Source organism: Notolepis coatsorum, assembly GCF_963971535.1.
Source record: "Notolepis coatsorum genome assembly, chromosome: 16".
In the NCBI taxonomy this organism is placed as follows: Eukaryota; Metazoa; Chordata; class Actinopteri; order Aulopiformes; family Paralepididae; genus Notolepis; species Notolepis coatsorum.
Genome location: NC_140180.1, coordinates 13,243,201 through 13,266,392, shown reverse-complemented (window position 1 = coordinate 13,266,392; position 23,192 = coordinate 13,243,201). Strand labels below are relative to the sequence as shown.

General features: G+C 45.0%; 1 protein-coding gene across 1 annotated transcript in view; it reads left to right on the top strand.

The window, feature by feature from the left end:
• ccdc69 (coiled-coil domain containing 69) overlaps positions 1-21,114 on the top strand; it is a 72,307-nt gene extending 51,193 nt beyond the window's left edge. Inside the window, exons 7-9 of the mRNA XM_084331697.1 lie at positions 295-414; positions 2,410-2,507; positions 18,802-21,114. Coding sequence (XP_084187823.1) covers positions 295-414; positions 2,410-2,507; positions 18,802-18,964 — 381 coding nt within the window. The 3' untranslated portion in view covers positions 18,965-21,114. The remainder of the gene's footprint in view (positions 1-294; positions 415-2,409; positions 2,508-18,801) is intronic.
• Positions 21,115-23,192: the final 2,078 nt, after the last annotated feature.

Genomic DNA, 23,192 nt, shown 5'->3' with positions numbered 1-23,192 from the left:
CTCCTCCCTTCCCCTCCTCTCTCCTTTCCACATCTTCATCTACCTCTCCCCTCTCCTCCCTTCCCCTCCTCTCTCCTTTCCACATCTTCATCTACCTCTCCCCTCTCCTCCCGTCCTCTCCTCTCTTCTCCTTTCCACATCTTCATCTACCTCTCCCCTCTCCTCCCGTCCTCTCCTCTCTTCTCCTTTCCACATCCTCATCTACCGCTCCCCTCCTCCCTTCCTCTCCTCTCTTCTCCTTTCCACATCCTCATCTACCTCTCCTCTCTCCTCCCGTCCTCTCTCCCCATCCAGGCTCACGGCAGCCCCGGTGCATTCTGGGAGTCGGAGCAGGAGTCTCTGCTGTTTGTGATTGAGATGAAGTCTAATCGCGTGCAGGAGCAGCACACCAAGCTGCTGGAGATGCATTCTGTGGTGGGTCTCTCTTAGAGCCATATGAAATCCGTTTAATTTTTTTCCAAATTCCATTTTATTTTTTTCCAAATTCCGTTTTTTCCGTTTTAATATTTCAGAATTCTGTATTTTGCTTTGTACGCTCATTTTACCATCAGAAATAGTGTCTAATAAGTGGGAATGAATAAATGTCCACAATTTAATAAGATATAACAGTCCATTTAATAGGGCTGTCTTAAATACTTCGAAGCTTCATTCATTTATTTCATTCGAATATGAAAATAAAATTCGATTAAAAAAAAATAAAAATAAAAAGGTATATATATTTTTGCAAAATCAACTCTGCCTCTCTTTGTTAACTACAACAAGCAATGCCGTTTGTTATTTAAGATGAGGTCAGACTCGGCACTGACAGATTTGTGTTCATTGTGCTGCTTTTATGAAGCCTCAAATGACTGCTTACAATATTTCATGAAAGCAAAGTGTTTTGTTTGTCTAAGATTTAAAAAGGTTTAAACTTTACAGCACTGACAAAGTTGAACAAAGTGCTGTACAAGTCCCACAACATAAAAAAAAAAAAAACTTTTTTAATTAATTTTTTTTTTATAGTTGATTCCATTTTTATTGCTCAATTCCGCGATTCCGTCCGCGATTCCGTGATCGCGGATTCCATATGGCTCTAGTCTCTCTCTCTCACTCACTCACTCACTCACTTACTCACTCACTCACTCACTCACTCACTCACTCATGTTGTTGTTTTTGGTAGATATTTTATTGTTCTTTTTTTTTTTTATAATTATTTTTGGTCAGTCCGGTAGAGAGAGGAAGTATGGGAGGATAGAGGGGGGGAAGACATTCGACAATGGTCGCCGGGTCCGGGAGTCGAACCCGGGACGCGTGAATACTTTCGGCAGCCAACTTGCCCTTCCGCGTTGCTCTGATCGGCCGAGCGCGCGCATGCGCATGAGCCGCGACGCGCTCCTCAGCCGAGATGCATCCAGCTCAGCCAGGCAGGTATACTGCGCTCCGCTTAACCCAATTTATACAAATGGAAGTATTGATTACGCCGTAACGAATCATTAAAAAAATAGGTGCACCCTTACTTACAATTCATTATGAATTGAAAATGGGGGACCCTGATGTAAACAAGATGAAAGTCTTTCTCTGGTCTGCATCCCCTTAACAATTGTGTGTATTGAGCTGTACTGTATTGTACCCATTCTGCAATCTGTTAATATCATTTTCAATCAATCAATCAATCAAAACCAGGAGATAGATTTGAGCTAGGTTTATCACCATTACCGGTATTGTACTTTTTAAGAGTTGGGGTTGTGTTTATAGAGTTTATATCAATGTTCATCCTTGAGTATAAATGTAATCTTTTCCTCTCCTTGGATGTTGATTTTTCATTTGATTTAACAAAGAAAATGTATATTCTATTTGATTATAACAGTAATGTTATTATTAATTTGATACAACAGCTATTTTGATTATTAATTTGATATAACGGTAATGTCAGTCTATCAAAGATGTGCCATTTAAGGAATTGCAAGCTTCCACATTTCTACCTATTTCCGAATGCCAAAGTACCAATGGAGGGCACGGCTCTTTTGTGAATTTCTTTTGGCACAGATGAATGATTACATTAGAACTATGTTAATAATAAATTGAATTTGTATTGCACTTTTTGTTCACTAGGATCCCAAAGTGCTACAGGGTTAAAACATAGTTAAAAAATAAAATAATTATTAGTAAAAAATAAAATACAGAATAAAAATAAGATAAAAATAGAACATAGTTAAACACATAGTATAAACAGATCATTTAAGACAACAGCACAAGAAAAAAAATTATAATAATAAATAAATAAAAAGCTAACAGTCAAAGGTCTTTTGAAACAGATTTTCAGGCCTGCTTTAAAAGAGTCCAGGCTCTGTGGTGCCCTCAGGTTCAGTCAAATGAGGCAAAATGGAGGGAAAACGTCTTTTATTTGATGTAATGTTGATTGTTCCCCAGGTGGAGAAGAACCTGTCGCTGGAAGCCCAGGCCATCCATGTGCTGCAACACAACGAGGACCTGAGTGTTCGAATAGACCACTATCAAAGCCTCATTCAGTAAGTACTGCACACTTAGAGGACCTGAGTGTTCGAATAGACCACTATCAAAGCCTTATTCAGTAAGTACTGCACACTTAGAGGACCTGAGTGTTCGAATAGACCACTATCAAAGCCTCATTCAGTAAGTACTGCACACTTAAACACTGGATACACGTAGAGTAGAGGAGCTAGTAGAATAGATTAGCTACAGTAGCTAGTAGAGTAGAGTAGCTAGTAGAGTAGAGTAGCACTAGCTAGTAGAATAGATTAGCTACAGTAGCTAGTAGAGTAGCTAGTAGAGTAGAGTAGCACTAGCTAGTAGAATAGATTAGCTACAGTAGCTAGTAGAGTAGCTAGTATAATAGAGGAGCTAGTAGAATAGAGCAGCTAGTAGAGTAGAGGAGCTAGTAGAATAGAGTAGCCTAGTAGAAGAGCTAGTAGAGTAGAGTAGCTAGTAGAGGAGCTAGTAGAGGAGCTAGTAGAGGAGCTAGTAGAGGAGCTAGTAGAGGAGCTAGTAGAGGAGCTAGTAGAGAGTAGAGTAGAGGAGCTAGTAGAGTAGAGTAGAGGAGCTAGTAGAGGAGCTAGTAGAGGAGCTAGTAGAGGAGCTAGTAGAGGAGCTAGTAGAGGAGCTAGTAGAGGAGCTAGTAGAGGAGCTAGTAGAGGAGCTAGTAGAGAGTAGAGTAGAGGAGCTAGTAGAGGAGCTAGTAGAGTAGAGGAGCTAGTAGAGGAGCTAGTAGAGGAGCTAGTAGAGGAGCTAGTAGAGGAGCTAGTAGAGTAGCTAGTAGAGGAGCTAGTAGAGGAGCTAGTAGAGGAGCTAGTAGAGGAGCTAGTAGAGGAGCTAGTAGGGTATGGCTAGTAGAGGAGCTAGTAGAGGAGCTAGTAGAGGAGCTAGTAGAGGAGCTAGTAGAGGAGCTAGTAGGGTATGGCTAGTAGAGGAGCTAGTAGAGGAGCTAGTAGAGGAGCTAGTAGAGGAGCTAGTAGAGGAGCTAGTAGAGAGTAGAGTAGAGGAGCTAGTAGAGGAGCTAGTAGAGGAGCTAGTAGAGGAGCTAGTAGAGGAGCTAGTAGAGGAGCTAGTAGAGTATGGCTAGTAGAGGAGCTAGTAGAGGAGCTAGTAGAGTATGGCTAGTAGAGGAGCTAGTAGAGGAGCTAGTAGAGTATGGCTAGTAGAGGAGCTAGTAGAGGAGCTAGTAGAGAGTAGAGTAGAGGAGCTAGTAGAGTATGGCTAGTAGAGGAGCTAGTAGAGGAGCTAGTAGAGGAGCTAGTAGAGTATGGCTAGTAGAGGAGCTAGTAGAGGAGCTAGTAGAGGAGCTAGTAGAGGAGCTAGTAGAGGAGCTAGTAGAGAGTAGAGTAGAGGAGCTAGTAGAGGAGCTAGTAGAGGAGCTAGTAGAGGAGCTAGTAGAGGAGCGAGTAGAGGAGCTAGTAGAGGAGCTAGTAGAGAGTAGAGTAGAGGAGCTAGTAGAGGAGCTAGTAGAGGAGCTAGTAGAGAGTAGAGTAGAGGAGCTAGTAGAGGAGCTAGTAGAGGAGCTAGTAGAGGAGCTAGTAGAGGAGCTAGTAGAGAGTAGAGTAGAGGAGCTAGTAGAGGAGCTAGTAGAGGAGCTAGTAGAGGAGCTAGTAGAGAGTAGAGTAGAGGAGCTAGTAGAGGAGCTAGTAGAGTAGCTAGTAGAGTATGGCTAGTAGAGGAGCTAGTAGAGGAGCTAGTAGAGGAGCTAGTAGAGGAGCTAGTAGAGGAGCTAGTAGAGAGTAGAGTAGAGGAGCTAGTAGAGGAGCTAGTAGAGGAGCTAGTAGAGGAGCTAGTAGAGGAGCTAGTAGAGGAGCTAGTAGAGGAGCTAGTAGAGAGTAGAGTAGAGGAGCTAGTAGAGGAGCTAGTAGAGGAGCTAGTAGAGGGGCTAGTAGAGGAGCTAGTAGAGGAGCTAGTAGAGGAGCTAGTAGAGAGTAGAGTAGAGGAGCTAGTAGAGGAGCTAGTAGAGGAGCTAGTAGAGGAGCTAGTAGAGGAGCTAGTAGAGAGTAGAGTAGAGGAGCTAGTAGAGGAGCTAGTAGAGGAGCTAGTAGAGGAGCTAGTAGAGGAGCTAGTAGAGGAGCTAGTAGAGGAGCTAGTAGAGGAGCTAGTAGAGAGTAGAGTAGCTAGTAGAGGAGCTAGTAGAGAGTAGAGTAGAGGAGCTAGTAGAGGAGCTAGTAGAGGAGCTAGTAGAGGAGCTAGTAGAGGAGCTAGTAGAGGAGCTAGTAGAGTATGGCTAGTAGAGGAGCTAGTAGAGGAGCTAGTAGAGAGTAGAGTAGAGGAGCTAGTAGAGGAGCTAGTAGAGGAGCTAGTAGAGGAGCTAGTAGAGGAGCTAGTAGAGAGTAGAGTAGAGGAGCTAGTAGAGGAGCTAGTAGAGGAGCTAGTAGAGAGTAGAGTAGCTAGTAGAGGAGCTAGTAGAGGAGCTAGTAGAGTAGCTAGTAGAGGAGCTAGTAGAGGAGCTAGTAGAGGAGCTAGTAGAGGAGCTAGTAGAGAGTAGAGTAGCTAGTAGAGGAGCTAGTAGAGGAGCTAGTAGAGGAGCTAGTAGAGGAGCTAGTAGAGGAGCTAGTAGAGAGTAGAGTAGAGGAGCTAGTAGAGGAGCTAGTAGAGAGTAGAGTAGAGGAGCTAGTAGAGGAGCTAGTAGAGGAGCTAGTAGAGGAGCTAGTAGAGGAGCTAGTAGAGAGTAGAGTAGAGGAGCTAGTAGAGGAGCTAGTAGAGGAGCTAGTAGAGGAGCTAGTAGAGGAGCTAGTAGAGGAGCTAGTAGAGAGTAGAGTAGAGGAGCTAGTAGAGGAGCTAGTAGAGGAGCTAGTAGAGGAGCTAGTAGAGGAGCTAGTAGAGAGTAGAGTAGAGGAGCTAGTAGAGGAGCTAGTAGAGGAGCTAGTAGAGGAGCTAGTAGAGAGTAGAGTAGAGGAGCTAGTAGAGGAGCTAGTAGAGGAGCTAGTAGAGGAGCTAGTAGAGGAGCTAGTAGAGAGTAGAGTAGAGGAGCTAGTAGAGGAGCTAGTAGAGAGTAGAGTAGAGGAGCTAGTAGAGGAGCTAGTAGAGGAGCTAGTAGAGAGTAGAGTAGAGGAGCTAGTAGAGGAGCTAGTAGAGAGTAGAGTAGAGGAGCTAGTAGAGGAGCTAGTAGAGGAGCTAGTAGAGGAGCTAGTAGAGAGTAGAGTAGAGGAGCTAGTAGAGGAGCTAGTAGAGGAGCTAGTAGAGGAGCTAGTAGAGGAGCTAGTAGAGAGTAGAGTAGCTAGTAGAGGAGCTAGTAGAGAGTAGAGTAGAGGAGCTAGTAGAGGAGCTAGTAGAGGAGCTAGTAGAGGAGCTAGTAGAGGAGCTAGTAGAGTATGGCTAGTAGAGTATGGCTAGTAGAGGAGCTAGTAGAGGAGCTAGTAGAGAGTAGAGTAGAGGAGCTAGTAGAGGAGCTAGTAGAGGAGCTAGTAGAGGAGCTAGTAGAGGAGCTAGTAGAGAGTAGAGTAGAGGAGCTAGTAGAGGAGCTAGTAGAGGAGCTAGTAGAGGAGCTAGTAGAGAGTAGAGTAGCTAGTAGAGGAGCTAGTAGAGGAGCTAGTAGAGTAGCTAGTAGAGGAGCTAGTAGAGGAGCTAGTAGAGGAGCTAGTAGAGGAGCTAGTAGAGGAGCTAGTAGAGTATGGCTAGTAGAGGAGCTAGTAGAGGAGCTAGTAGAGTATGGCTAGTAGAGGAGCTAGTAGAGGAGCTAGTAGAGAGTAGAGGAGCTAGTAGAGGAGCTAGTAGAGGAGCTAGTAGAGAGTAGAGTAGAGGAGCTAGTAGAGGAGCTAGTAGAGGAGCTAGTAGAGGAGCTAGTAGAGGAGCTAGTAGAGAGTAGAGTAGAGGAGCTAGTAGAGGAGCTAGTAGAGGAGCTAGTAGAGGAGCTAGTAGAGGAGCTAGTAGAGGAGCTAGTAGAGGAGCTAGTAGAGAGTAGAGTAGAGGAGCTAGTAGAGGAGCTAGTAGAGGAGCTAGTAGAGGAGCTAGTAGAGGAGCTAGTAGAGTAGAGTAGCTAGTAGAGGAGCTAGTAGAGGAGCTAGTAGAGTAGCTAGTAGAGGAGCTAGTAGAGAGTAGAGTAGAGGAGCTAGTAGAGGAGCTAGTAGAGTAGCTAGTAGAGGAGCTAGTAGAGGAGCTAGTAGAGAGTAGAGTAGAGGAGCTAGTAGAGGAGCTAGTAGAGGAGCTAGTAGAGAGTAGAGTAGAGGAGCTAGTAGAGGAGCTAGTAGAGGAGCTAGTAGAGGAGCTAGTAGAGTAGCTAGTAGAGTAGCTAGTAGAGGAGCTAGTAGAGGAGCTAGTAGAGGAGCTAGTAGAGGAGCTAGTAGAGAGTAGAGTAGAGGAGCTAGTAGAGTATGGCTAGTAGAGGAGCTAGTAGAGGAGCTAGTAGAGGAGCTAGTAGAGGAGCTAGTAGAGGAGCTAGTAGAGAGTAGAGTAGCTAGTAGAGGAGCTAGTAGAGGAGCTAGTAGAGGAGCTAGTAGAGGAGCTAGTAGAGAGTAGAGTAGAGGAGCTAGTAGAGGAGCTAGTAGAGGAGCTAGTAGAGGAGCTAGTAGAGGAGCTAGTAGAGTATGGCTAGTAGAGGAGCTAGTAGAGGAGCTAGTAGAGGAGCTAGTAGAGTATGGCTAGTAGAGGAGCTAGTAGAGGAGCTAGTAGAGGAGCTAGTAGAGGAGCTAGTAGAGGAGCTAGTAGAGTAGAGGAGCTAGTAGAGGAGCTAGTAGAGTAGAGGAGCTAGTAGAGGAGCTAGTAGAGGAGCTAGTAGAGGAGCTAGTAGAGGAGCTAGTAGAGAGTAGAGTAGAGGAGCTAGTAGAGGAGCTAGTAGAGGAGCTAGTAGAGGAGCTAGTAGAGGAGCTAGTAGAGAGTAGAGTAGAGGAGCTAGTAGAGGAGCTAGTAGAGGAGCTAGTAGAGGAGCTAGTAGAGGAGCTAGTAGAGGAGCTAGTAGAGAGTAGAGTAGAGGAGCTAGTAGAGGAGCTAGTAGAGAGTAGAGTAGCTAGTAGAGGAGCTAGTAGAGGAGCTAGTAGAGGAGCTAGTAGAGGAGCTAGTAGAGGAGCTAGTAGAGGAGCTAGTAGAGGAGCTAGTAGAGGAGCTAGTAGAGAGTAGAGTAGAGGAGCTAGTAGAGTATGGCTAGTAGAGGAGCTAGTAGAGGAGCTAGTAGAGGAGCTAGTAGAGGAGCTAGTAGAGGAGCTAGTAGAGAGTAGAGTAGCTAGTAGAGGAGCTAGTAGAGGAGCTAGTAGAGGAGCTAGTAGAGGAGCTAGTAGAGAGTAGAGTAGAGGAGCTAGTAGAGGAGCTAGTAGAGGAGCTAGTAGAGGAGCTAGTAGAGTATGGCTAGTAGAGGAGCTAGTAGAGGAGCTAGTAGAGGAGCTAGTAGAGGAGCTAGTAGAGGAGCTAGTAGAGGAGCTAGTAGAGTAGAGTAGCTAGTAGAGGAGCTAGTAGAGTAGAGGAGCTAGTAGAGGAGCTAGTAGAGGAGCTAGTAGAGGAGCTAGTAGAGGAGCTAGTAGAGGAGCTAGTAGAGGAGCTAGTAGAGAGTAGAGTAGAGGAGCTAGTAGAGGAGCTAGTAGAGGAGCTAGTAGAGGAGCTAGTAGAGGAGCTAGTAGAGGAGCTAGTAGAGAGTAGAGTAGAGGAGCTAGTAGAGGAGCTAGTAGAGGAGCTAGTAGAGGAGCTAGTAGAGGAGCTAGTAGAGGAGCTAGTAGAGAGTAGAGTAGAGGAGCTAGTAGAGGAGCTAGTAGAGGAGCTAGTAGAGGAGCTAGTAGAGGAGCTAGTAGAGGAGCTAGTAGAGGAGCTAGTAGAGGAGCTAGTAGAGAGTAGAGTAGAGGAGCTAGTAGAGGAGCTAGTAGAGAGTAGAGTAGAGGAGCTAGTAGAGGAGCTAGTAGAGGAGCTAGTAGAGAGTAGAGTAGAGGAGCTAGTAGAGGAGCTAGTAGAGGAGCTAGTAGAGGAGCTAGTAGAGAGTAGAGTAGAGGAGCTAGTAGAGGAGCTAGTAGAGGAGCTAGTAGAGGAGCTAGTAGAGGAGCTAGTAGAGGAGCTAGTAGAGGAGCTAGTAGAGGAGCTAGTAGAGAGTAGAGTAGAGGAGCTAGTAGAGGAGCTAGTAGAGGAGCTAGTAGAGAGTAGAGTAGCTAGTAGAGTAGAGGAGCTAGTAGAGGAGCTAGTAGAGGAGCTAGTAGAGAGTAGAGTAGCTAGTAGAGTAGAGGAGCTAGTAGAGGAGCTAGTAGAGGAGCTAGTAGAGGAGCTAGTAGAGGAGCTAGTAGAGAGTAGAGTAGAGGAGCTAGTAGAGGAGCTAGTAGAGGAGCTAGTAGAGAGTAGAGTAGAGGCGCTAGTAGAGAGTAGAGTAGAGGAGCTAGTATAGTATGGCTAGTAGAGGAGCTAGTAGAGGAGCTAGTAGAGGAGCTAGTAGAGGAGCTAGTAGAGGAGCTAGTAGAAGAGCTAGTAGAGTATGGCTAGTAGAGTATGGCTAGTAGAGGAGCTAGTAGAGGAGCTAGTAGTGTAGCTAGTAGAGGAGCTAGTAGAGGAGCTAGTAGAGGAGCTAGTAGAGGAGCTAGTAGAGGAGCTAGTAGAGTATGGCTAGTAGAGGAGCTAGTAGAGGAGCTAGTAGAGAGTAGAGTAGAGGAGCTAGTAGAGGAGCTAGTAGAGGAGCTAGTAGAGAGTAGAGTAGAGGAGCTAGTAGAGGAGCTAGTAGAGGAGCTAGTAGAGAGTAGAGTAGCTAGTAGAGGAGCTAGTAGAGGAGCTAGTAGAGTAGCTAGTAGAGGAGCTAGTAGAGGAGCTAGTAGAGGAGCTAGTAGAGGAGCTAGTAGAGTATGGCTAGTAGAGGAGCTAGTAGAGGAGCTAGTAGAGAGTAGAGTAGCTAGTAGAGGAGCTAGTAGAGGAGCTAGTAGAGGAGCTAGTAGAGGAGCTAGTAGAGGAGCTAGTAGAGAGTAGAGTAGAGGAGCTAGTAGAGGAGCTAGTAGAGGAGCTAGTAGAGGAGCTAGTAGAGGAGCTAGTAGAGAGTAGAGTAGAGGAGCTAGTAGAGGAGCTAGTAGAGGAGCTAGTAGAGGAGCTAGTAGAGGAGCTAGTAGAGGAGCTAGTAGAGGAGCTAGTAGAGGAGCTAGTAGAGAGTAGAGTAGAGGAGCTAGTAGAGGAGCTAGTAGAGGAGCTAGTAGAGGAGCTAGTAGAGGAGCTAGTAGAGTAGAGGAGCTAGTAGAGGAGCTAGTAGAGGAGCTAGTAGAGTAGCTAGTAGAGGAGCTAGTAGAGAGAGTAGAGGAGCTAGTAGAGGAGCTAGTAGAGTAGCTAGTAGAGGAGCTAGTAGAGGAGCTAGTAGAGGAGCTAGTAGAGAGTAGAGTAGAGGAGCTAGTAGAGGAGCTAGTAGAGGAGCTAGTAGAGGAGCTAGTAGAGAGTAGAGTAGAGGAGCTAGTAGAGGAGCTAGTAGAGGAGCTAGTAGAGGAGCTAGTAGAGTAGCTAGTAGAGGAGCTAGTAGAGGAGCTAGTAGAGAGTAGAGTAGAGGAGCTAGTAGAGTATGGCTAGTAGAGGAGCTAGTAGAGGAGCTAGTAGAGGAGCTAGTAGAGGAGCTAGTAGAGGAGCTAGTAGAGAGTAGAGGAGCTAGTAGAGGAGCTAGTAGAGGAGCTAGTAGAGGAGCTAGTAGAGAGTAGAGTAGAGGAGCTAGTAGAGGAGCTAGTAGAGGAGCTAGTAGAGGAGCTAGTAGAGGAGCTAGTAGAGTATGGCTAGTAGAGGAGCTAGTAGAGGAGCTAGTAGAGGAGCTAGTAGAGGAGCTAGTAGAGGAGCTAGTAGAGTAGAGTAGCTAGTAGAGGAGCTAGTAGAGTAGAGGAGCTAGTAGAGGAGCTAGTAGAGGAGCTAGTAGAGGAGCTAGTAGAGGAGCTAGTAGAGAGTAGAGTAGAGGAGCTAGTAGAGGAGCTAGTAGAGGAGCTAGTAGAGGAGCTAGTAGAGGGTAGAGTAGAGGAGCTAGTAGAGGAGCTAGTAGAGGAGCTAGTAGAGGAGCTAGTAGAGGAGCTAGTAGAGAGTAGAGTAGAGGAGCTAGTAGAGGAGCTAGTAGAGGAGCTAGTAGAGGAGCTAGTAGAGGAGCTAGTAGAGAGTAGAGTAGCTAGTAGAGGAGCTAGTAGAGGAGCTAGTAGAGGAGCTAGTAGAGGAGCTAGTAGAGGAGCTAGTAGAGGAGCTAGTAGAGTATGGCTAGTAGAGGAGCTAGTAGAGTATGGCTAGTAGAGGAGCTAGTAGAGGAGCTAGTAGAGGAGCTAGTAGAGTATGGCTAGTAGAGGAGCTAGTAGAGGAGCTAGTAGAGAGTAGAGTAGCTAGTAGAGAGTAGAGTAGCTAGTAGAGGAGCTAGTAGAGGAGCTAGTAGAGGAGCTAGTAGAGGAGCTAGTAGAGAGTAGAGTAGAGGAGCTAGTAGAGGAGCTAGTAGAGGAGCTAGTAGAGGAGCTAGTAGAGGAGCTAGTAGAGTATGGCTAGTAGAGGAGCTAGTAGAGGAGCTAGTAGAGGAGCTAGTAGAGGAGCTAGTAGAGTATGGCTAGTAGAGGAGCTAGTAGAGGAGCTAGTAGAGGAGCTAGTAGAGGAGCTAGTAGAGGAGCTAGTAGAGGAGCTAGTAGAGTAGAGTAGCTAGTAGAGTAGCTAGTAGAGGAGCTAGTAGAGTAGAGGAGCTAGTAGAGGAGCTAGTAGAGGAGCTAGTAGAGGAGCTAGTAGAGGAGCTAGTAGAGGAGCTAGTAGAGAGTAGAGTAGAGGAGCTAGTAGATGAGCTAGTAGAGGAGCTAGTAGAGGAGCTAGTAGAGGAGCTAGTAGAGGAGCTAGTAGAGGAGCTAGTAGAGGAGCTAGTAGAGAGTAGAGTAGAGGAGCTAGTAGAGGAGCTAGTAGAGGAGCTAGTAGAGGAGCTAGTAGAGGAGCTAGTAGAGGAGCTAGTAGAGAGTAGAGTAGAGGAGCTAGTAGAGGAGCTAGTAGAGGAGCTAGTAGAGGAGCTAGTAGAGGAGCTAGTAGAGGAGCTAGTAGAGAGTAGAGTAGAGGAGCTAGTAGAGGAGCTAGTAGAGAGTAGAGTAGAGGAGCTAGTAGAGGAGCTAGTAGAGGAGCTAGTATAGAGTAGAGTAGAGGAGCTAGTAGAGGAGCTAGTAGAGGAGCTAGTAGAGGAGCTAGTAGAGAGTAGAGTAGAGGAGCTAGTAGAGGAGCTAGTAGAGGAGCTAGTAGAGGAGCTAGTAGAGGAGCTAGTAGAGGAGCTAGTAGAGGAGCTAGTAGAGAGTAGAGTAGAGAGTAGAGTAGAGGAGCTAGTAGAGGAGCTAGTAGAGGAGCTAGTAGAGGAGCTAGTAGAGAGTAGAGTAGCTAGTAGAGGAGCTAGTAGAGGAGCTAGTAGAGGAGCTAGTAGAGAGTAGAGTAGCTAGTAGAGTAGAGGAGCTAGTAGAGGAGCTAGTAGAGGAGCTAGTAGAGGAGCTAGTAGAGGAGCTAGTAGAGAGTAGAGTAGAGAGTAGAGTAGAGGAGCTAGTAGAGGAGCTAGTAGAGGAGCTAGTAGAGAGTAGAGTAGAGGCGCTAGTAGAGAGTAGAGTAGAGGAGCTAGTATAGTATGGCTAGTAGAGGAGCTAGTAGAGGAGCTAGTAGAGGAGCTAGTAGAGGAGCTAGTAGAGGAGCTAGTAGAGGAGCTAGTAGAAGAGCTAGTAGAGTATGGCTAGTAGAGTATGGCTAGTAGAGGAGCTAGTAGAGGAGCTAGTAGTGTAGCTAGTAGAGTAGCTCCTCTCCATCTAACCTCATAGTAAAATTTGCAGACGACACAACAGTACTTGGCCTCATCAGAGGGAATGATGAGACCTCATACAGGAGGGAGGTTGAGCAACTAGTGGAGTGGTGCGATGGTCATAACCTTGCTCTCAACCCCACGAAGACCAAGGAGATGATCATCGATTTCCGCAGGACTGGTGACCTCAGCCACTCTCCACTCCTCATTGGGAATGAGGAGGTGGAGAGGGTTTCAAAATTTAAGTTTCTGGGCGTGACAATGTCTGATGACCTGTCCTGGGGGGTCAGCATTGCCTCTGCTGTGGGCAAAGCACAGCAGCGCCTTTTCTACCTTAGGAAGCTTAAATGGGCTAAACTCCCACAGGGACTGATGGCCAACTTCTACCACTGCGCAGTAGAGAGTGTACTCACGTACGGACTACTGGTGTGGTTTACTGGCTGTACCAGGGCAGAGAAGGAGGCCCTCCACAGAGTGGTCAAGGCTGCGAGGAGGATCACTGGAGCTAGCCTCCCAGATATCTCCACAGTCTTTACCTCCCGCTGCCTACGGCGTATAAATAACATCCTACAGGACCAGTACCACCCAGCAAACCATCTCTTTCAACTGCTGCCCTCTGGTCGAAGGTACAGATCCATCCAGTCCGGAACCAGCAGACTGACCAACAGCCTCTACCCACGGGCTGTCAGGCTGCTCAACGACGAACATCAACTTGCCCCCCCCCGCATCCCACCCCCGGTGACATAACTCCCACTCCCACATTACAACAATAACTGTGAACCGGACTTGCATTGCTGCACTATACAATACTTCATCCTTGCAAGTCAACGCCCCCCCCCCCCCCCCTCCTTCCATCAACTCACTGGACTGAAATATTTATATTTATTAATTTATTTGCACAAGCACTAAATGCACTTGGGACAATGATGGTATGTTATATATTGGGACATTGGGACATTGATACTTTATTACTTATTACTATATTACTACTATTATTGACATTATTATTTTGCACATGTTATATCTTATGTTGTATGCCAGTGGTGGTGATGTTCCTAACAAATTTCGTTGTACCAACAATGACAAATAAAGATCTATTCTATTCTATTCTATTCTAGTAGAGGAGCTAGTAGAGGAGCTAGTAGAGGAGCTAGTAGAGGAGCTAGTAGAGGAGCTAGTAGAGGAGCTAGTAGAGGAGCTAGTAGAGTAGCTAGTAGAGGAGCTAGTAGAGTATGGCTAGTAGAGTATGGCTAGTAGAGGAGCTAGTAGAGGAGCTAGTAGAGAGTAGAGTAGAGGAGCTAGTAGAGAGTAGAGGAGCTAGTAGAGGAGCTAGTAGAGGAGCTAGTAGAGGAGCTAGTAGAGGAGCTAGTAGAGGAGCTAGTAGAGGAGCTAGTAGAGTATGGCTAGTAGAGGAGCTAGTAGAGGAGCTAGTAGAGAGTAGAGTAGAGGAGCTAGTAGAGAGTAGAGTAGCTAGTAGAGGAGCTAGTAGAGGAGCTAGTTGAGGAGCTAGTAGAGGAGCTAGTAGAGGAGCTAGTAGAGAGTAGAGTAGCTAGTAGAGGAGCTAGTAGAGGAGCTAGTAGAGGAGCTAGTAGAGGAGCTAGTAGAGGAGCTAGTAGAGGAGCTAGTATAGTATGGCTAGTAGAGAGTAGAGTAGAGGAACTAGTAGATTAGAGTGACTCATAGGGCTTCTACCTCCGAATTGATTAGATTAGTTGATTTGTCTGTTTGGACTAATGCCTTGTCTCCACTAGCCACGGTGTAGCCGTGCTGTAACCTGTCTGGCACACAGTGTCTCCATTGTTTGTAGAACCTGGCTGGACCCCGGCTGAGAAGGCCACCTTTCGCAACCTGGCCAGACCTGAGCCAAAGCCGGCATGGTTTAGCTTGAGAGTTAACATGAAACGCAGTGGAGACACAAACCCAACCGTACCATACCATACCATACCATACCATACCATACCATGCCATACCATACCATGTCAGGCTGAACTTGACTAATGCAGACGAGGCAACCTTCTGTATTATGCATGTGGAAAAACTCTAAATTTGATAGATTTTGCGATGTTAATCAACTAATCGATTAGTCTACCAATCCTGTGGCAAAAATGTCTTTAGTCGAGTAAGTAAGTAAAGTTTATTTATATAGCACTTTTCACAGAGAGAACTCACAATGTGCTTTACATGCAGCAGAAATAAAATATAAAAAATAAAAAGCAAGAACCATTCAAGTGATAAGAGACGGAACAAAAACACAATGCATCACGGAGAGAAAAAAACAAAAGACATATTTTATACCTGGAGGAGAAGCTCGAGCATTAATTACCCAAAGGCCTGTTTAAACGGTAATGGTTTTAGCTGATTTTAAAAAATGTCAACAGACGCTGCAGCTCTTAGGCCACGAGGAAGGGCATTCCAGAGTCTAGGCGCTACAGACTGAAAGGCTCTGTCACCTATTCAAGGAAGGCACTAGTGACTTGTGCTGTATAATGAAGATCTGAGGGTTCATGTAAACATTCCAAGCCTCATATCCAGGTATAAATATAATGGATGGATTTGGCGCCACCCTGTGGTCCTTACACGGACATGCTCAGTGTCTTTGTAGTTGAGGATCTACTGGGGCCCTATTTTCATGAATTTCGACACAGGCGCGAGTTCGTCAGCATGAGGCTCAGGGGGCGCCGGAGCACCTGGGTGTTTCCAACTGATTTATGGCAATCAATCAGGTGATCAGGGTTCGCACAAGGTCCTTGAAGTGCTTAAAGTGCTTGATTTTTTTTTACAACAAAAAAGGTCAAGGCCTGGAATTCCTTAAACAGCCCATTGTTTTAACCAAGGTGCTTAAAAAGTAATAAAAATTCAAATCAACCATTCACATTGAAAATTGTGTTAATCCATGATAAAATTGTTCTGAATCAAGAAATATAATTATTTTAACACTTTGACTGCCATGAAACGTGTTTTGACGTCATTGCGGGCCATGCTCAAGTTGCCGGGGGACGCTGTACAGCGTCCTTATATCAATATTTCAAAAATCTGCGATCGGATTCATATGTCCCCTCCGCTGGCCTGAGATCCACCAGCAGGACCCACTGAGCTCTCTGGCGGTTCAGGAGCGCCATCTGGTGGCCGATCGGCGCAATCGCTTTAACAGGAAGTGGCATAGAGGTTGTGCTACGTCCGTAGTACTTCCGGGCGCTCGCTATAGGTCCCGCGACTCTGGCTCGTCACGCTACACAGTGATCGATTGCCAATAACTTGATAAACAACATGATTTGGACGTATATACCATTATACAAGCTGGAGATGGACCGGGTAAATTTACATCCCATAATGATAAGATTTCAACTCTACGATGATCGCCCAACGGCGCGCGGAGACTGGGGTGAGTTTCAGCGTGTAACGTTACCGTCTTCGATACTAACTGCTATTATCAACATTTGACCCACATTAGATGATTGGTATAACGCTGCCCACGGAATTATAAACGCCCCCTAGCCCATCCGGTCAACATCAGATGACGTGTAGTAACTTCTAGAAGTACGTCTAGTTGGAATTTTTTATATCGCGCTGATTGCCATAAAACTGTATTGCATCATCAATATAATGCATTTGGGGCTATAGATCACGTTCTGGAGAAAGCTGCAGAAAGAGATGAAAACATACTTATACATTAGACCATACTTTACTATGAATATGTGAATGAAAAAGTTTAACGTTGCTACACAATGAACAATACATATAGGACTTTGAATGGGCCCTAATAATGGCAATGTAGCAATAGAATTTAAAAAGTTATAGCCCTGCAAAGAAGGGGTACTTCTCCATAGACAAATAGAGCTGGCAATCTATGGTATATCATGAATTTAACCCAAGGCAACCAAAGTGTTAATATAAAGTGTAACTAATTGTCGGAAATTGGTTTTAAGCCATACATTTTGGATAACATTTTTTATAATTTTTTTTAAACTGCATTTAAAAGTGAATTGTATCCTTTTAAATGCTCTTTTAAAATAAAAAATAGTGCTTGGAAAAGTACTTGAAAGTCCTTGCATTTCATTTTGCAATGTCTGTGGGAACCCTGGTTGGTGAGTTGTCATAGTGGCACTGCCCCCCCCCCCCCCCCCATACCATTGTTTAGGGAAAGCCCTGGGTGATCAGAGATGCAAGAGATGATGATCCAATGTAAAAAAATAAATAAAAAATAATGTAATGGGCGCATTTGTCAAAGGGGGCTTGAGTAGGAGGGGCTTCAATTATGATGACCAATCAAATCGGCTCTTCTCATTCTCTTCACGCACACACCAAGACAGTTGGTGGACAGTTTTGTATGGCTGAGAAAAGTCCACACCAGAATAACTTCAACCAGGGACAAACTGTAGAGATCCAGCAGCAATAATATGCCCTGCCTGTATCACCATTATATGATAATTAATTATTAGGGATGCTCGATATTGGCTTTTTTACCGATATACCGATATTGTCCAACTCTTAATTTCCGATACCGATATCGACCGATATCAACCGATACCGATATATGCAGGGTTTCCCCCCCCAAAAATGGAATAATTTCAGGTAATTAACATTACATCTCTCTTGTTTTGGAATTAACACAACATTATGCATACTTTTGACAATAAATAAAATCAGAATTTGTTCTTACTTGCTTGCCTGGGTAAATAAAGGTTATAGAAATGTAAAAAAAATAATAAAAAAAATCCGATACCGATATTTTCCGATATCACATTTGAATGCCGATATCGGCCGATAATATCGGACATCCCTGTTAATTATATATATATATATGGTGATACAGGCAGGGCATATTATTGCTGCTGGATTTGTCCCTGGTTGAAGTTATTCTGGTGTGGACTTTTCTCAGCCATACATTTTACGACATCTTACGTCTTCCATTACCCAGAATAATATTATGAACCATACATCTTATCTTATATTGAAAAATGGTTCATAATTCTTTGGGGGGGTTCAAATCTATGGAACTCATGATTTTATTTGTCTTAAATATGTGAAACTGAATTTTGAGGTGTGTTCCCCCCTGTGGAAGGAACATGATATGACACGAAAATAAAAATGAATTCATATTCATCGGACGATGTGGATTCGAGTTCTGCACGATTTACAGAGGACTCCTGTCATTCCCCCGTTCCCTGTGCGTAGTAATGATGAGCATCAACCGTGTCTGATCCACACATGAATCCATTAACCCCAAGTGTAAAGCTTGCAATAGCTTGTTGTGATTAACAGACTGCCATCACAAACATAGCTCCAGAACGCCAGCGTGATTTTATGCCAAAATAAAATACGTGAAAGTTCGTGTCGACCTACGAAATTAACAAGAGATGCAAGCGGAAATAATCCGCCTCGCGCCGGACCAAATTGCCAATACGCCTGGGCCTGCGCCTGGGCCTGCGCCTGGGCCTGCGCCTGGGCCGGGGCCTGGGCCTGCACCCGGACCTGCACACCCGCCTTGCGCCAGGACGGAAATAGAGCCCACTTATTGTTTTCACAGTAAAACTTTGCAATAATGTAATCGAATGAACTTGGGATACAATACAGCGCTGCTCACACCACAGACCCGTATTCTCTGCGACCTGTCTCAAACCCTGCCCCTTTTCTTGATCCTCCAATCACAGCTGTCGCTTACCTCTGACTTCCTCGTACAAACAAAGTGATTTAGTCCCATTTAACAACTTGTATCTTTCCTTGAGGACAACATTGCCCTCCTCCATTGCCTTTAATTCATTCAACGCCATAGCCAGTGCCCATCTCTGCTCTCTAGCGCCAGCTTTCCATTGCCTATTTTCACGACATTTCACGATCTTTGCGGATCTATTGTATATTCTATATTATAGCTATGGAGAAAATAGTCCGGCTCATTTGACAGACACTATTTGTAGTCCAATATGTAAAAAATTGTTAATTTCTTCATGTATACGTTTGCGTGTTATCCCGTGGTGAATATTGTATAGTTTCAGAGTGATCCGGGGTAATTCCTGGAAGCTGAGTTATGGAGCGCTATGTGCATTTTGCTAAAGTCGTTCGCGTTGCTCGCCTGGACACGATATTATTTCCAAATCAAAGGTATATAATAGGTATTATGTTTCATCATGAAGGCATCAAGGGGGGGGGGGGCGTTGTTTTGTGATGCTCTGATCGTCGGCAACGGCATACGTTTTGAATACTACATAGTACATACGTTGATCGTTGCGATCGATGTGAAGTCATTGTAGGATCAAAGTAGGATTGATGTTATATATAGTCCTTACCTTTGCTAGGAGTTATTCCAAAATGAATATTCCAATTGTCTGATCGCGATTTCTAGTATTGATGTCCATCGGGTCCCTGACCATGAAGTGGCACAAAATATGCATCAAGTGTGCTGGACGCGTTCCAAGTTGCTCGAATGAAGTGTTTCACTTGCCCGGCTCGAAATTCTCCACCCCCCGGACCATATAAAATGTAACACACGGTGTGATATAAGGTTTCAAAGGGTAGGCGATACTGCCACCTAGCAGGTGCAGAAAGTGTTAACAGTTGCCCATCCATCATCACTTTAAGCTTTAGGATCGGAGGGCTCCAGGCAGCCGGCACGTCGGGGGCCCAACCGTGGCTTAAAAAGTTGTGTATCGTTTGTTTCCGTTTTCCAGGCAGCTCTCCAAGGAGCAGCAGGAGACACAGAGGACCCTGGAGAGGCAGACGTCCGTGAACCAGAAGCTCGGCCAGGAGAAAGAAGAGCTCATGTTTAAACTCCGACACAAAGACTCCTGCCCCACCATCCACCTCCCAGCCATAGTCAATAGTCCACGATGACCCCATTGACACAAAGACTCCTGCCCACCAGCCATAGTGCCTGAGAGGGCACCCCGATGACTCCATTGACGCAAAGACTCTTGCCCCAGCATCCACCACCCGGCCACAGTGGCTTACAATGACCCCACTGCACCCAGACTGGATACCCTCTCTATACCATATGCTGTGTCTATAGACGTGTAAAGAGAAGGGCAGATTGTGTAATAGTGGTCTTATTTCACACCTACATACTGTAGTGCCTGAGATGGCATTTTCAGGCCGCTGTAAAATCATACTGGAAAATATTTATCCCACCGCTACTACCATAGTGCCTGAGATACTAGCAGTATGACCCTGCCATACGGCTTACCTACCATAGTGCCTGAGATACTACCAGTGGGACCCAGCCCCTAATCGAGACAACTGTGCCACTAATTGACCATTTGGATGGACGCTTACATAGTTGTCTCTATGCGGCCGTGGGTTGTGTTTTGGAGGGCCTGCTGAGCCCTAATCTCATCGGCTGTCTTTCCCGCGCTCCCTCCTCGCAGCAGCGACACTCGAAAGACACTTTTAGTACTCTGCCCTGCTTTACCGTCTCCATTGTCCGCTAACTGCTAGCATCCAGAGCCGTGGCTCTCGCTAGGATCCGCAGGGACGGTTATTATTCTCCTTCCTGCCAGTTAGCGGCCGACAACAACGGAGACAGTAAAGCAGCATGAAGTATACAGTCAGTAACCATTTAAAACTGTTGACATTTTTTTTTTTTTTTTTGAAGGTTGAGTGGATTTGTACAACTTCAAGGTGTCTTTCGAGTGCCACTGCTGCATGGAAGGAATTTTTATTTATTTTAAAAAACAAATTGAATTTTTTTTTTTAGAAGTGACGGCCACGTAGAGATGACTGTCTTAAGCGAGTAAGCGTCCATCCAAATTGTCACAGTTGTCTCGATTTAGGGGTTTAAGTGTGACCCTGCTACTGTACATCGGAGTCTACACTCACCGTACTGTATTGTACCCATTGATTCTGCAATCAATCAATCAATCAAACCCTAATGTAGCCAGGTTGTAGAGAGATGGGTTGAATATCATCTGCTCCACACAACCCACCCGGCTGTCCGTAAGTGTCCAACATGGCGGCGCCCAGATAATCAGGTCTTCCACTGGACACTGGACTGGAAAATGTACTGAACAAATCACCTCCTACTGTATGCTGGATCCTGCTAAGGGAACACATAACCCAGACTGGATAATGCTTCCCCCCCCCGTCATTCACCCCTCTGCCTTTTTTAGTGCCTGAAATACAGTGTGGCACCTACAGTGCTAGGAGAGCACCTAGTTGCAAACACTGAACACCCAACTCTGGACTCAAATCTAATCTTTGGATCACGGAGGGCGTCGGCGGCAGCATAGAGGGGTGACGTTGCCGTGGGCGCAGCGTGAATCCTATTTAGAGCCGACTGGTTTGCAGGTACGCAGCTGCACCCTCCACAGTGGAGCTCACGCGTTCAGTGGAAATTGTTCATAATTTGTAATAAATCGCTATACTGTTTACCCTGTTGATGTGTAGGGTCATCTGCACTTGATTGCCCTATTTCGATTTGTTTCACAAAGTCCAGATTTTTATTTGTATTCAATTCGATAACCGATTTTCAATTAGGCTCGTTGGCGTTGTTGCCAAAAGTTTTTAGCTCTGAGATTCTGTAATGCGGTGCTAAGCCAACTAGAGACACATGCAAAGACGCGAGACACGCTATAAATAACGTCTAGTGAAAGCATGAGGAACTGTAGAGTAAATATCTTAAATATACAAAATAATATCTGCATAAGGAAAGACATTTTCTTTTTTAATGCATATAGATTTTTATAAGAGGAGACTATCTTAACTGCTTGGGCAAGCGGCCCAATAGACGAAGCAAACAAGATGGGGGACAGAGGACATCCTTGTCTCGTCCCCCCCTATCACCTGTTTTAACAGCAGCTGTAGGCTGCCTAAAGGTTTTAATCACATGAATACAAATTGTATTGAAACCAAATCTTCAATACTGCCCGCAAGTACTCCAAACTACTCCAGCCAGATAATTCTCACCTAAACGCACCTGGTCTGGTCGAATGGTTAACTTTTGTCGTATTTTGTTACTTTTTAGATTACGTGAAATATATTCCCGTTTATTTGGCTTTTTCTTTTTTTTTTTTTTTTTTTTTTTTGGAACAGGTCAATGGATATTTTCGTGACATTCAAGTAACCAAAAGCACTTTTTAGTGTTTGTGAACTTCTCTTTATGCACTAGCACTTTGACCAGTATTTCAGTACTATGTATGAGAGAGTACGGTTGCTTTTACATGTTGTATAGTCTTCCGTTTTCTTAGCTCCTTTACATTTAAACTATTTTCTTTTGTAACTTTTTTTTGGGGGGGCTTTGCTTTGTTTGTTGGATGACGGTATGGTTTTGTTTCCTTGCTTGTTTTCCTATAATTAACTGAATATTAAATTGTTTACATTTTGTCATTTAGCTGATGCTTTTGTTCAAAGCGACTTACAGGTTCTGTACAACAGGTCAGCAGGAACGGTACAACTCTGACAGCTAAGTAACGATGTTCATCAACGGTGTTGATCTTGGGTGCTGCAGTGAGTGCATAGTAGTAGAGACATATTAGCATAGTAGGTAGTAATATAGGCGAGGAGGTTTATTTAGTAGCAAAGTGTATGATAGTGAAGGTTAGGTTTAAAAAATAAAATAAAAATAGCCGGCTTCTCTCTCGGGAACGCAGCGAGCCGCCTGGTCTCCAACCTACCAAAGTCGGCCCATGTTACCCTACCTGCACTGGCTCCCCATTGCCACACGAATCCGCTTCAAGGTCCTCGAACCTGGCATATCATCCAGCGAAGGAAACTGCTCCAGCCTACCTCCGGTCAATGGTCTCTTAACTACACACCCTCAAGATCCCTACGCTCTGCATCTTCTGGCCGCCTCAGACCCGCTCCTATCCTCGCTCTGGGGGGGGGGGGGGGGGGGGTCATCAAAGAGAAGCCACCTATTCTCGGCCCTTGCTCTACAATGGTGGAACGAACTTCTGACCACAGTCCCAATTTTCCGTCATCGACGGAAAAACGCACTTCTTCAATCAATATCTGAAATGAAAAAAAAACGATGCACTATTATTACTATTATGTACTCTGCTACTACACACAGTAATTTTACTCAGTTTGAGTAAAGTTTACTCTGCGAAATTTACTCTGTAAGGAATCTACCTTGCCTATATTATTACCTACTATACTAATATGCACTCAAGTCTGTAGCACAGAACTTGTAAGTCACTTTGGATAAAAGCGTCAGCGAAAATGTATCCAAAGCGACTTACAAGTTCTGTACAAGTCAGCAGGAAGGGTACAACTCTGGCGGCCAAGGGTAAGTAACATCCTTCGTCAAACGGTGTCCAACATACAGGTCCAGGTCCACCTCGTCCCCTGCACTGAAGGAAAGCTGTGGCTGAAGCACGCTGGGGTCACTCCTTACTAAACGCATGCCACTCACTCACTCGCCACCAGATGGCGACGCTTCACTTGGTGGGGGGATCGAACTAGGGATGCACCGATCCGATACCTGGGCTTGGGTATCGGCCGATACCGAGTACCGATTCGATACCCATTGTTCAAATTAATAAACTGTATGCCTCAGCCTCACTGTGTGGAAGATACTGGGATCATTCTTTTGTGCAAGGCAACATCAGGCTTGACTTAAAACATTACTTTCCTAACTTGGTGAAACAAAATGTAACAAATTAACACATAGATATAAATATACTTGTTATTTTTTATTTATTATAAATAAATAAAAATCAGATTTAATTTTTAATTTTTTTACTGATACCCGATCCAGCTACTTTAGTCATATCGGTGGCCGATATCAATATCGGATTGGTGCATCCCGAGATCGAACACACAACGCTCCGGTAATGGGTTAGTCTCTCCAACCACTTGGCCAATGTTTCTCCACACTGAACTCGAGCCTAATTTCACTGATGGACATCGTTCAGATGGTGCATATATGCATCCCATGGTTGGTACCTGAACCAAACTCTGAACTCCATGGGACGGCCAACAGTCCTTGTTATATTTCGTGCTAGCTCTGCGCTCTGCTCTTAGTGGGATATTCCCCGGTCACCCACTAAGAGCAGAGCGCTCGCTAGTACTCATATAACTAGGGTTATAGGATAACCTTCGTCATTGGAGAGGTGAAAGACACCAC